This window comes from Heteronotia binoei, chromosome 5, assembly GCF_032191835.1.
Source record: "Heteronotia binoei isolate CCM8104 ecotype False Entrance Well chromosome 5, APGP_CSIRO_Hbin_v1, whole genome shotgun sequence".
In the NCBI taxonomy this organism is placed as follows: domain Eukaryota; kingdom Metazoa; phylum Chordata; class Lepidosauria; order Squamata; family Gekkonidae; genus Heteronotia; species Heteronotia binoei.
This window is the reverse complement of record NC_083227.1, coordinates 99,849,770-99,864,840: the sequence shown is the minus strand read 5'-3', so window position 1 is coordinate 99,864,840 and position 15,071 is coordinate 99,849,770. Positions and strand designations below refer to the sequence as shown.

Genomic DNA, 15,071 nt, shown 5'->3' with positions numbered 1-15,071 from the left:
TTGGGAGTGCTCCTGGAGTCCTCTTTAACTATGGAAGCCCAAGTAGCAGCCACTGCCAGAGCCATTTTTTTCCACCTTCGGCGAACACAGCAGTTGGTAACATTCCTTGAGCGTGGCAACTTAGCAATGGTGATCCACGCCTTGGTCACCTTGAAAATTGATTACTGTAATGCTCTCTACATGGGGCTGCCCTTGACTCAGATTTGGAAGCTGCAGCTGGTGCAGAATGCTGCAGCCAGGCTACTAATGGGGCTTCCCCGGCAGGAGCACATTCAGCCTGTGCTGAGAGCGCTGCACTGGCTGCCTGTTGCGTACCGAATCCATTTCAAGGTCCTGGTATTAACCTTCAAAGCCCTATATGGCCTAGGACCTACCTGTCTGTGGGACTGCCTTGCCCCACATGTTCCCCAGAGAGCACTTCAATCAAGCTCTCAAAATCTTTTGGCTGTCCTGGGCTAAAAGAGGCTAGGCTTAATTCCACCAGAGCAAGAGCCTTCTCGGTTGCAGCCCCGGTACTCTGGAATACCCTCCCAGAAGCCATCAGGGCCCTGCGGGACTTATCGCAGTAAAACTGAACTGTTTTGGATGGCATATGACATCTAATGGGAGAGGGCTGCCACCACATCTGGATCTATCGCACTTTAGTACTAACTGTCTAGAATCTGTACGCATTGAGAAAGAAAATATTATATACCTGAAGTAACACCATTGCGATTTATCTGATTGTTTTATTGTTTTATTGGCTTATTGTTTTATATTGCTTACTGTCAATTTGAATCTGCATGGAATAGGCGGGATATAAATATAATGTAAATAAATGAATGAATGAAAGAACCACACAGAATAAACATCAGAAGCCTGAGAGCCGCAAGTCATGAACCAGCTGACTTGCTTGGAAAAGTGATTTAAAGAGAGAAATGCCTTCTCCAAGCCAGCCAACAAAGCGGTGGGGGCTTCAAGAGCCACACAATATGTGTGAAAGAGTCACATGTGGATCCCGAGCCACAGATTGGCCCCCCTGTTATCTGAGGAGGCTTCTTTGAAGTGAGAGTTGTGAATTTATAGGCACCTATTTAGGATGGAGAATGCTGAAAATGTTGAGACATCTGGCTTCTCTGGGGCTGGGTTTAGGTCATGGAAGTACACTTGTGGGATTTGCAGAGTTCTAAAATAGGGACATTGAATGCATTTTAGGCTCTAGTAACCTTTCAAATTGGTCTTTGTCGTTTAGAATCATTGCTGACTGCTAGGACAAGATGTCCCTTAGGAATACTCTCTACTCCTTATAGACGGTGCTTCTGATGAACTAGATTGGCAAATTTGATAACCTAATTGACTTTTTAATTAGTTTTTAATGAGAGAACTTAATACTGCAGTATTTTTGAACTGGCATATTTTAAGAAGCTGGCAACAGTTTATCTGTTAGTAATTGACTTGAAACTCAGCACAGGGTTGCACAGTGTAACTGGTTTCTAAATGTTGATTTTAATGTTGTTGACATGAAAATTTACTAGCTAAGTTCTAGAAGAGGATGAAGTGGGGGGCAGAAGGGAAACAAATCAGGGTACATGGTGAAGGCTAAAAGATCTCCTGTGTCCTTCTTGTACATAGTATAAAACCTCAGTAATTCTCAGTAATTTATTGAAAAATCAATTATATAGATTTGGTGAGCTTCCAGAAAACATTTGTTGAAGTCAATAAAAATAAGATTAGCAATTGACAGTTTGCCTTCTAGTGTATGTCAGATGAATTCACAGTTTGCATTCTGAAAATACCGATCAGTGTTGATTCAGTATGCACTTGGAGTTGGTTTATGTACATTCTGCCCTTACGTATGTCATGCATGTGCCATGCTACATTTAGTGTACAGTTGAGGGAGTAGGAATACACAATGCCCCTAATCTACAGCAGTCTAATGTTGTAAACGTTGGAACAGGTTCTGATGAGGTGGCACATACTTTTTAAATAAATAAGTATTGCCCACTGTTGCAATGCTCAATCCAAAGTCCATAAGAATAGGGGAGTGTGTTACTGCAGCATGTGCGCTTTATGAACAAGTAGTTGGGAATGTTGGTTCTGATCCATTGCTTGGGGAGGAAGGGATCAGAAGTTATCAACTAGAGTGGCAAGCACAATTGCCATCAAATACAGTTTAACTACCTGCTGTCTTCAAACAATAGAAATTAGAGGCAGTTTTCTCAGGAACAAGTAGAATCAGGTTTCCACAACTGGCCAAGAGGTGTGGAATTGAAATCCTGGGAGGTCTCCATGCAGAAAGTTCTATTTAATTTAAAATGAGCAAAAACCTTTTGTCTTATATAATTTAGAATACAAATTGGTCTTTCATTTAACCTTTCGTCCTTCCCCCTGCTAAGAAAATGCATAACAGTGTTACAAAACTAGATGGTGATATATACATTTTAATTATTGTGTCTTAAAATAAAAAGCAAATGAGAGACGCATGAAGAAAATCCATGTATGGAAATGTTCCATTATTTTCCCTGCATGATTTTCCTCCATGATTTTTGCTTCTTGGTGGTGGAAAGTGCCATCCAAGGTACGTTTAGAGGTGGTTTGCCATCACCTGCCTCCAACCCTGGTATTCTTTGGAGATCTCCCATCCAAATACTGGCCAGGGCTGACCCTGCTTAGCTTCCAAGATCTGACACGATCAGGCTAGCCTGGACTATCCAGGCCAGGGTCTTATTTTTCTTAGTTGGTACTTTTCTGTGTGATTTTTGCTAGGTGAGTTGCTTACTGACACTGCTTGACTTTTTTTTTGTAAACTGCTTTAGGGAAGGATCCTATGCAAGATGAGGAGATATGGTATCTGTATTTGTATGTATAAGATTAAAACAAATAATATTAGAAACAAATGGATGTTTCTCCTTTTTGGGATCTTAGGTCTGGAAGCCTCATTGCAGTGAAAAGCCAGACGGCAGCTTGGCATTGATCAAAGTAGATAGATATCTTTTTTTAAAAAAAGATTTAAATCAGATATTTGACAGGAAAGGAAGGGGAAGGATCTTTTAGTGTTCATTCCACCCTCACCTGTTGACAGTATCTTGTCATGGTTCCAGGTTGTGGAAGAGGCCCTATCTGTGATCATGAGTATTATATTACCTGAGCATAAGCAATATATGCTACATTGTCAATATATCTAATTCTCAACATGGCTAAGTCTATAGATACTTGGGACTGGAGTTATGAACAGACAAGACAGATCTTACTGCAAATCTGAAATCTAAAAAAATGTATTTACACTGGTTATGGAAGCCCCAAAAATAATAGAAGCAATGCCTGTACTTTAAAAAATAAATTATTTCTGCTATATCCATTGTGTGGAGTACTCAACAAACCCAACAAAAGGGCTTTTTTTGAGCAGGAACACACAGGAACAGTTCTGGCTGGCTTGGTGTCTGGGGTGTATGGTCTAATATGCAAATGAGTTCCTGCTGAGCTTTTCTACAAAAAACCCTATGTGAAACAATGGTGATGTCTGGGGGTGTGGCCTAATATGCAAATGAGTTCCTGCTGGGCATATTCTACAAAAAAGCCCTGTCCAACAGTATTGGCAGCCTTCAGGATTGGTTTCTGTCAGTAAGAAGTGGGGTGAAGGCCTTTTAGATTTCAGGGCTATTTTTTGCCTTTGAAGGAGGATTTATCAGAGCCAGCTTTGATAGCAGGTTTGACAGCAACCACTGGCAACTTGGTACCATGTAATTTGTATAACTCACCCAGGGCTGGTTGCTTACTATTGTTCAACTGTAGCCATGCCACAAAAGCCAATTTCAGAGGGGTCATTGACGTAATGACAGATGAAACAGAAGTCTTTACACACTGGTGGAAAACAGTGATAGAATGTAACAGACAAATATGCCTAGGGATGAGGTTCCACAGTTTTACTGCCTTATCAGAGAAGGCCCTCATTCACATTGCCCTGTCAGAAGGTGGAAGCGCCCGAAACAAGGCCTCTGAAGATGACTGGAGCGGTTGGGTAGGTTCATATGGGAGGAGGTTGTCCTTACAATTTTCTGGTCCTATAAACCATGTAGGGCTTTAAAGGATCCACACTAGCACCAAAAACTAATTGGGAGCCAATGTAGAAGGACCAAAACTGGAGTGATAAGATCCTTATGACTGGTTTATCCAGTCAACATCCTTACTGCAGAATTCTATACCAGTGGAATTTTCCAGACAGTACTCAATGTCAGTCCCACACAGAGTACATTGCAGTAATCTAATCTAGATGTTACCACCATGACCTTTGCCTAGGAAAGGCTGCAGCTAGTTAACCAGTTGAAGCTTGTAAAAGGCACTTCAGCCACAGCCACCAGTTGTTTATCCAGCAGTAGGCCTGGGTCTAGCAATACTGAGGGTCAGTAAGCTATCAGATTCAGTAAGTTGAATCTGACAGAGACTTTGTGTGTGTTATGTGCCATCAAGTCACTCCCAATTTATGGTGACCCAGTGAATGGTCTCCAGAACATCCTATCATTGACAGCCTTGCTCAGGTCTCGCAAACTGAAAGCCACGGCTTCCTTTATTGAGTCAGTCTGATGTTCTTTTTTTCCTACTACCTTTAAGTTTTCCTAGGTAGTAGAAACTGCTGTATAAATGCTTAACATGTTAGAAATTTACTGTGGTGCACAAAGTGGTATATTGTTGACATTTTTGGTTGTGTAGAATCAATAAGTATGAAACATAATTGTGGAAAGGTTTCCTTTTATAGCCAACCAAATGTTTACTAATAATGTTTGGTATGTAACACACACACACACACGGCAACAAGCAAAAACACCTGGTTGTGAAATTGTATTCTCTTGTAGATGGAAGTACAGTAAGGCTTCTCAATATTTCGGTGCATGCATGAGGCTTAAATCTTTATCACAGTCTAGTATGAGATCTGTCAAAGTGTTGTGAAAGTGACAAGAAAATAGAAACTGCTGTAATCCGATAATGATGTTGTAAAGCCATAAATCAAGAGCTTTACTTTTGCTGAGAGCACAGTGTTATGCTGAAATGGCAATCCCTTTAACTTTAGTATACGTTTAAGAAGGAAATAGGAACTCAATTCCACAGTAGTACTGAAGGTTAGTTGATTTACTTCATTTATAGCCCACCTTTCTCATCAAAGGGGACCCAAGGTGGCTTGCATAATTCTTCTTTCCCTCATTTTATCCTCACAATAACAATCCTATGAGGTAGGTTAGACTGAGCGTATGACCGGCCCAAGGTCACCCAGCAAGAATGGGGGTTTGATCCTGGTTCTCCCAGATCCTAACCCAGCTCTCTAATAATTACACCATAGTGGTTCTGCGATGTGATGGTCAGAAATAATCCGTGGGAACGCTATGTGCCAGCAAAAAGCAGTCAGTTTACCAGTGAAGGTACTAACGCAACCATACAGATTCATAAATATAGAGGGAGGATGCAGTTGATTGTCTGACTGTTCTGTCTTTCTAATTGCAGTCCTTCTCCTTGTTCAGGATAATAAAACCAGGCAGTGAGGCACTAGAGTATCTTACTGAGTATATGGTTTCCAATTTCCAGTTGCTCTTGAGTGACAGAAGTACAGTATTTCAGTTTCAGGGTTTGGAACACTTAATATTTATGAATCTGTATGGTTGCATTAGTACCTTCACTGGTAAACTGACTGCTTTTTGCTGGCACGTAGCACCTTTCTGCATGTGGCTGTCTCTGGATGGGGGCTGTTGTCACCACTCAAACATCTTGAACCACAGTGCCTCATGCAGTTTCATTTCATTAAGGAAATATTTTTGTGGGTTGCAGAACCCTTGTATGCTATGTTCTACAAATATAAATTTATATTAAAGCCATTCCAGCAGTGCAGTCCCAAAGAGTTGCACCCTTCTATTTCTATTGAAGTCAGTGGGCTTAAAACTGCCTAAGATAGCACTGCAAATTTCCATTATATGGTGATATCACCCTCCAATATGATCTAAACTATAAAGGTGCAATGAATCTTTTTGGCATTTAGAGGCTGCAAATGGATCTTCCTACTTCATTTTGCACTCCTGATAAAAATGTTCAGTTTAGAAAATAAATGGGAACACACAGCCGTGCTTGAAGATAAATATAATTGGTGTTTGCCTCATTGCATTTGTGGATCTCTTGTTAGAATCTGTTGTTCAAGTGTGTTTTTTAAAAACTCTGTTAAGCTATGGGTACCATCCACAAGCATTTCAAAGAAGAAAGCTATTGTATCACACTGCAAGGTTTCAGAGTTCATTTTCCACATTAGTGAACTGTTCAAATGCTGCTTTATCTTAATTTGGTTTTCCCCTTGTGGTTAGATAGGGTCTTGTAAGGTCAGCACAAAGACTGTAACAGTAATAAGCTGAAACTCTGAAACTTTTAAAGGCAATTACATTCTTTCAGAGCTACAGAACTAATGCTATCTGAACGCTAACCTGCAGGATTTTTCTGGATTTATTTAAACAGTAGTTACACTGGGAGTACAACATATCATTACATATATTTTATGAAAATTAAAAATAACTTAGTGTTATCTTAAAAAAAGAAAAGAAAATACAGTCTTTTCAGATCCTAAAGCTTGAAGTGAAATCTGCAGAATGTTTGTTTGACTCGGATGAAGAAACTTTCTTCTTGCTGGAATTTCATATTAACTTAAGGGTAAATTCAAAGCTGAGATGAAGTTTTGGAAAAGTAGAGATGTTCAGCATTAGCAATAATCTCACTAATCCATCATTTCTAAAAACAAAGACCTTTACTTTGGGTAAAGAATGTGTTCTGTACTTAGTGAGGAATATTACACTAATACTGCAGTAGCAAAACTTGTCTGGGTTTTTGCATAATGCCCAAAAGCAGAATTTGCACATTGAGGATGTAGCCTTTAAAGGATGAATTTGGGCACCAGCTGGAATCCCATCAACTGTAAGTGGGCACATGGTAAATAATATGAGGGTAAATGTTTATCATGTGCCCACTTAAATGGGGACTTCCGGGATTGGAAAATGGTGAGCTGAGCTGCTTTCCTTAACGGGGCAGGCTGGCACTTATGTTCGGGGTAGTGAAAGGCAAACTAATGCCTTCTGCCTACTTTTCTCAGCTAGAGAATTGTCCAAGATATGCACAGATACTTTGAGGAGACTTACCTTGGCTAAAAGGGAGTCCAGGAGGGGGCTCCTTTGTGGCTTTGAAGGATCTCCAGAGAGAAGTTGCATATTCATCATCTACAGAAGTTTCCAGAGTCATTTATTTGACTTAAGCTCGACAGGATCCGAGTCTTCTTTTACAACTTTAAACATCTAATCTACAAGTAAAGACTGGTGTCGATTCGGATAAACTACAAAAAAAAGGTTTATCGATTGCTATCTTTTCACTCCAGGACTATTTAAAGCTAAACAAAACAAAATTAAAAGGTTGGATATATTGGAAGCTTGAAAGGAGGAGAAGAAAAGGGGCTAAATTTGAACTTTGTAAATCTAAAAGACAGTGCTAAAAGAAGAAAGGAATTTATTGTTTAGTCTATCTGCGGTTGAGGAAGTAGCCCCATCGTCATAGATCTGCAGCACTCACAGTCAACACAGGAAATACGTCAGACATCGCGAGATTTCTCTACCAGTGAAACAGGACTTGGTGGCAGGAAAAGCAGGAAGTACCAGAGGAAGAAGAAGGAAGTAAGGGAGGTGAACAGCCTACTCTAGGATTATAATACCTGTGAGGAACATCAGCGGCCATTGTTGGGAGGACAAAGTTTTAACAACGTTTTTAAAGTGACTGGGACAATAAAAATTGGTGGAGTTAATTGAGTTGGTAATTTTAAAATAGGGACTATTGGACAGTGGTGAAGAAGATTTGAATTAGATAAAGGGAAAGAAAGAAATTTTTTAAAGTGAAACAAGAGTCATGACCGCCATTTTGGGGAAAATAAAAATTTAAAAAATAACTGAGCCCGGGAGGCTCAGAGGATGGTGAAATTGGGTTCATTGGAAAGGGCAAGCTTCACTTTATTAAACCTGATGGTCCAAATTTAATTTGGTGAGAAAAAAATTTTTGATTATTTTTTTACACGTCAGACCCAAAGCAAATTCGTACCAGGTCTGCTTCAATGGAGAAAATGCAAGCCCAATTAGATGCAATGGAAGCCAGGATAATGAAGGGAGTGAAAAAAATGATAACTGCCTCCAAAAAAGAAATAAGAAAGGATATTGAGGACTCAAAAAAAGAATTAAAAAAAGAGATAGAGAATCTCAGAAATGAGACTGTAGTAATAACAAAAAAAGTACAAGAGGTGGAAGAGACAGTGAAAACACATGATTCCACCTTGTTAAAATTAGAGGAAAAGGTGATAATTCATGACTGCAAGTTGATGGAGACACAGATTCGTCTGAGAGGTGTACCAGAAGATGAAGAATCTGATTTAAAAGAATATATAATAATAAAAATAATTGCAGAATTCTTTGAGCAAGAACCTGAAGGAAATAGAAATATGTATGATTATATGTATAGAGTGAATTCACTCTATGCAAAAAAGAACAATCTGCCAAGAGATGTGGTCATAAGATTTATGACAAAAGAAATGGTAGGAAAAATCATGAAAACTTTGAAAAGACATTGATAGTGGGAGGTAGCAGAATAAGAATTATGAAAGAGTTGCTAAGACAAGTGTTAACTGACAGGAATGCATATAAAAAACTGACAGAAAGGCTACGTGACAATGGAATGAGATACAGATGGATAATACCTGAAGGTTTGAGCTTTGAACTTCAAGGGAAAAGGATTATAATCACAAATACACAGGAACTGCGTACATTTTATGGAGAAAATAAAGGATTTGCACCATGATGGATTACAAATTGATATCTTGGAATGTAAATGGACTAAACTTACCACAAAAAAGAAGGGCAACATTTCATTGGATAAAAAAACAAAATTGTAATATAGTTTGTTTACAAGAAGTGCATTTTAGACAAAAGGATTATAAATTTTTATGGAATAAGCAATTGGGACTAGAATTCTATACATTGACTGAACAGAAGAAGAGAGGAGTAATTTTTTATATTAAAAAAGAATTGGACCCAAAATTGGTTTTTAAAGATAAAGATGGAAGATATATAGCAGTGGAAATTTTATTGAATGCTAAAAAAAACTTTGTTGGGAGTTTATACTCCAAATGGTGCAAAGGACATTTTCTTTAAAAATATTACGCAACATCTTGATGAAGTGACTTATGAACAAATTTTGTTGATGGGGGACTTTAATGGAACAATTCAGAACACAATAGATAGATCTGGGAAGAAAAAAATTGATAAAGAAGGGAAATTGCCAAAATCATTTTTTGAGCTGGTTAAACAAGAGAATTTGGAGGATATATGGAGGAAGTTCAATCCTGAAGTACGGGATTATATCTTTTTTTCAGCCAGACAAAATTCTTTTTCTAGAATTGACATGTTGTGGGGTACCAAAGATTTGGGACTCATAACAAAGAAGATAGAGATTTTACCCAAAATAGGAGCTGACCATAACCCAATAATGTGGATTACAAAATTGTCTAAAAAGTCAAGAAGATGGAGAATAAATGAAGATTTACTACAAAATAAAGAAATAGTGACATCTTTAGAAAATGAAACTAAAGCTTATTTCCAAGTTAATGATAGAGAAGATATTGAATTTCAGACGGTATGAGATGCCTATAAGACAGTAATGAGAGGAATATTAATAACTCTGAATAATAAAGATAAGAGAGCAAAAGATAAACCGCCCTGAGCCATTTTATGGGAAGGGCGGGGTATAAGTTATAGAATAAATAAATAAACAGATCCTGGACATTCAAAATGGAATTAAGAAAAAAGGTGAATTAAGAAAAAGGCCAGGGAAAAAGAAAATTATAAGGGAGATTACAATATTGCAAACACAAATGAGACATTTGTTGAATAAGGAAATGGAATGGAATTTGAAAAGACTACAACAGAAATCCTTTGAGGGAGCAAATAAACCTGGAGAGTACTTGGCTTGGCAACTGAAGAAAAATTATTAACAAAATTGTGGTTGATGGAAAAGAGATGCTGGATCAAGAAGAAATTAAGAGAATTTTTAAGTATTATGCTAATTTATTTAAGGGTGTTAAAGAAAGAAAGGATTGAAACGTATTTGCAAAAAATCAAAATAGCACCCTTAACTGAATATATGGAAAAATTTTTGAACGATCCAATTGAAAAAATAGAAATTGAAGCAGCGATTAATGTAATGGAAAGGCACCTGGACCAGATGGATATACGGCAAAATTTTTTAAAATGCTTAAAGAAGAATTAGTTCTGAAACTTCAAAAATTGATGGATGCGATAAGATTAGATGGGAAAATACCCAATACATGGAAAGAAGCTGTAATTTCGCTGATTCCAAAGGAATATAGAGATGTCACGAATGTAAAGAATTATAGACCAATTTCATTATTAAATAATGATTATAAGATATACACAAGAATCCTGGCAGAATGGCTTAAACAATATTTAATAAATTTTATAAAGGAAGATCAAGCGGGTTTTCTTCTCAAAAGGCAAATAAGAGACAATATTAGAACTGTTGTAAATATTGTAGAATATTATGAAAGACATCCAGAGAAGGAAGTTGCATTATTTTTTGTGGATGCAGAGAAAGCTTTTGATAATCTGAACTGGGATTTTATGTTTGCAGTAATGGAAAAAATAAAGTTGGGGGAAAACTTTATAAGAATGATAAAAGCAATATATACTGAACAACGTGCAAGGTTATGTATAAATGCAGATCTTACAGATGAAATGAAAATTAGCAAAGGTAGAAGACAAGGTTCCGCTTTCGCCATTGTTGTTTATAATGACTCTTGAAATCTTACTGATGCAAATACAAGATGATGAAGAAATAGAAGGAATGAGAATTAAAGGTTTTATCTATAAATATAGAGCATTTGCAGATGATACAATGTTTATAAATGAAAATACTATACAAATAACACCTTTGTTGTTAGCTAAAATACAAAATTTTGGGGAATTGGCGGGACTTTGTGTTAATAAAGAAAAATCAAAACTTTTATGTAAAAATATGCAAGTAAATAAAAGGAACTGCAGAGCCTAACGGGATGTGAGGTTACTTCTAAAGTAAAATATTTGGGTGTGGAAATAACAATGAAGAATATTGATTTGTTCAAAAATAATTATGAAAAGTTATGGAGGAAAATGGATGAAGAAATGGAAAAATTTCCACAAGAAGATAGGACTTTAATTTGGTACTTGCTCTCAGCTGCTAGGACATTGTATGCACAATTGTGGAAGCAAGAAAAAATACCAGAGAAGTGGGATTGGATTGTAAAAGTTATTACATGGAGTGAAATGGACAAGTTTATAAGAACCTTAATAGACTCCTCTCCCTAACAACAGAGTTGTGTGAGGCCAGAGTGGAAATATTTCTAGGAGGGGGGAGACTGCGATTGGGTGCTGGGGAGGGGGCTCATCAGCCCGAGGTGCGAGGGGATTGGCGAGGCAATCACGTCGTTCCCTAAGGAGTTTGCGAGCTTCCGCAGCGGCGGAGGCGACCTTTGTTTTTGGTTTCAACAAGTGCCTATGGACAACGCCGCCATTTTTGTTGACGTAAAGTTGCGCCTCTCAGGTGTGCGTGTCCTGGGCCAAACTGGTCAGGAAACCGCCTAAGCCTGGCCGCGCCTCCAATTCCACCCTCTTCTCTGCCTGAACGCCGCGCTCTGCCTCACTTTCGCCCACGCTCGGGCACAGCCCTCAGGCGCCGCTGCCCTTGAACAGAGCGGTGCTCAGGCAGCCCCCTGCCCATGTAACTCCCCTCCACTGTGGCGGCGCCAATCATACGTCGGTGCAAACCCTTCCTGCTCCCACGTAGCGGCTCGTCTTCTCCCAAAAGACTTTCTGCCCCTTCCTCTGGATTGTGCTGTAATTCTGCTACTTTCCTCCAAGTGCATAATATGTTAGTGAATGACAGAAGGCTATTGAAAATAATCCTCTAAAACCACTGCATTAGCATAAATCCATGTTAATTCTGTAATTATTCTGAACGTCGATAAATGACTTTTTACCTTAATAAAATCTTACTGCTTTGTGTAAGCCTTTGTGAATCTGTGACGTGGCCATAGTTAATTGCATATACTTTCCAGGTTCCAGGTTTAGTTCCTGGCATCTCCTGTTAAAAAGAATCCAGAAGCAGGTGCTGTGAAAGACTTCTACCTGAGAGAGACTGCTACCTGTCAGAGTAGACAATATTGACTTTTATAGGCCAGTTACCTATAAGCACACTTCATTGCTTAATCCCTGCTAATATTAATTAATATTAATTAGGAGAGCTAGTTTGGTGTAGTGGTTAAGTGTGCGGACTCTTATCTGGGAGAACTGGGTGTGATTCCTCACTCCTCCACTTGCAGCTGCTGGAATGGCCTTGGGTCAACCAGAGCTCTGGCAGAGGTTGTCCTTGAAAGAGCAGCTGCTGTGAGAATCCTCTCAGCCCCACCCACCTCACAGGGTGTCTGTTGTGGGGGACGAAGATAAAGGAGATTGTGAGCCAACTCTGAGTGGAGGGTGGGATATAACTCCAATATCATCATCATAAGAACATAAGAACATAAGAGAAGCCATGTTAGATCAGGCCAATGGCCCATCCAGTCCAACATTCTGTGTCACACAGCGGCCAAATATATATATATATATATATATATATATATATATATATATATATATATATATATATATATATATATATATGCACACACACACACACACACACACTGTGGCTAATAGCCACTGATGGACCTCTGCTCCATATTTTTATCTAACCCCTTCTTGAAGGTGGCTATGCTTGTGGACGCCACCACCTCCTGTGGCAGTGAATTCCACATGTTAATCACCCTTTGGGTGAAAAAGTACTTCCTTTTATCCGTTTTAACCTGTTTGCTCAGCAATTTCATCGAATGCCCACGAGTTCTTGTATTGTGAGAAAGGGAGAAAAGTACTTCTTTCTCTACTTTCTCCATCCCATGCATTATCTTGTAAACTTCTATCATGTCACCCCTCAGTCGACGTTTCTCCAAGCTAAAGAGCCCTAAGCGTTTCAACCTTTCTTCATAGGGAAGATGTTCCAGCCCTTTAATCATTTTAGTTGCCCTTTTCTGAACTTTCTCCAATGCTATAATATCCTTTTTGAGGTGCGGCGACCAGAACTGCACACAGTACTCCAAATGAGACCGCACCATCGATTTATACAGAGGCATTATGATACTGGCTGATTTGTTTTCAATTCCCTTCCTAATAATTCCCAGCATGGCGTTGGCCTTTTTTATTGCAAACGCACACTGTCTTGACATTTTCAGTGAGTTATCTACCATGACCCCAAGATCTCTCTCTTGGTCTGTCTCTGCCAGTTCACACCCCATCAACTTGTATTTGTAGCTGGGATTCTTGGCCCCAATGTGCATTACTTTGCACTTGGCCACATTGAACCGCATCTGCCACGTTGACGCCCACTCACCCAGCCTCATCTTCTTAATGAGCCCTGGTTGTTTCAGACATATGCCATAACCATGGTAAGACTACTGGGTGGAAGTTGCATGAGCACGAAGAAGGCAATTCGTACTCTGGTCTTTATCTGTTAATCATTCTGGGGCAGTAAATGGAATATGTTCTGACAGAACTGTAATATTCTGATGTATAAAACGGTGTATGTCTATCAATTCCTATTAATTTTGTTCATTAACATTTTTTTTTAGGGTCCCTGACTTTGTGCGAGAGAAGCGATTTGGAAACTGGTTGAGGGATGCACGGGACTGGGCTATTTCACGAAACAGATACTGGGGGACACCCATCCCATTGTGGGTCAGCAATGATTTTGAAGAGGTAAGTAAGAACATTGTTTGAACAAGAAAACATTCCAACCCTCAGTTCATTTTCTATTTTTGGTGAGTGAGAATCTCCAGTGAAACACATTAAGAATACAATTTAAATCCCATTTGTTAGGATGTAAGTTGCAATGACCTAGTAAGACTAAATCCAGGAACGCTTGCTTTGTAAGTACGTTCTGTTTACTTAGTATTGTATTTGTCAGTTACATCTTCTTGTTGGTCCTTCAACTTCTAAGCAAAAACAGTGGGATCTGATTGGAAATTCTGCAAGTGAAGGACTCTTACATCTCTTATTTCAACTCCTGTAGAGGGGTCTGTGTGGTCTGGCTCATGGGGAAATTCCACATTAGTGGGGGTGCAGAATGGTGTAGGCAAGTTTACTGTAGAAAGTTGTGAATACAGTTTTCTATCAGCTAAGGCAAGGCAGAGGTCTTTGGTCTTTTCTCTCACCCATCCCCAAGTCAGGGGATTTTGCAAGAGCCCCAGGAAATTAGAACTCAGTATGTGGGTTAGTCTGTCTCAGGGAGACTAACACACATAGTGAATCACTACAGTCAACAAAATGGGCCATTCAGTAGACAATGTGCTAGGATTGTAGAAGTCTGGAACCAACCAGAACCTAAAAGATAGAACTGATACATAGTATAATATTAACATGACATGTTAAGTGGTGCAAAAAGTTACATAACACCATCCTTCTTACAGTAAGCTATTCATGAAAGTATAGACCACAGTTCCTAATCATAATTTATCCAAGAGTTTGTAAACAATTTTGTACAGTGCAGCCCTATTACCTCTGCAGAAAGGTCCTCTTGAATAATTCAGTTTTGTATGCTTTCCAGAATACCAGGAGATTGGGAGCTTTCCTGACCCCCTTGGGCAGGCTTTTCTATAAAGTGGGAGCCACATGGGAGAAAGTAAAGTCTTTTGCAAGATTCCCCATGACGTTCTACTGGGTAAACAGTAGGAATGCAGACTGGACTCAAGGATAGTTAGATGGATAGGGATCTGGTTGGAGAACTGCACCCAAAGAGTAGATATCAAAGGCATTTCAGCTGTCTCATACAAGTCCTGGTTTAGAGATGTGTGAAGCAAGGATGCATCCTCACGCCATTATTATTTTACTTCTATATAAACTCTATGATGCAAACCTTAAACAATCGCGACATCCATTTACCTGATATGACAAATAGAT

General features: G+C 39.0%; 1 protein-coding gene across 1 annotated transcript in view; it reads left to right on the top strand.

The window, feature by feature from the left end:
* IARS1 (isoleucyl-tRNA synthetase 1) overlaps nucleotides 1–15,071 on the top strand; it is a 150,601-nt gene that overhangs the window by 51,880 nt on the left and 83,650 nt on the right. The window contains exon 13 of the mRNA XM_060239879.1: nucleotides 13,745–13,871. Coding sequence (XP_060095862.1) covers nucleotides 13,745–13,871 — 127 coding nt within the window. The remainder of the gene's footprint in view (nucleotides 1–13,744; nucleotides 13,872–15,071) is intronic.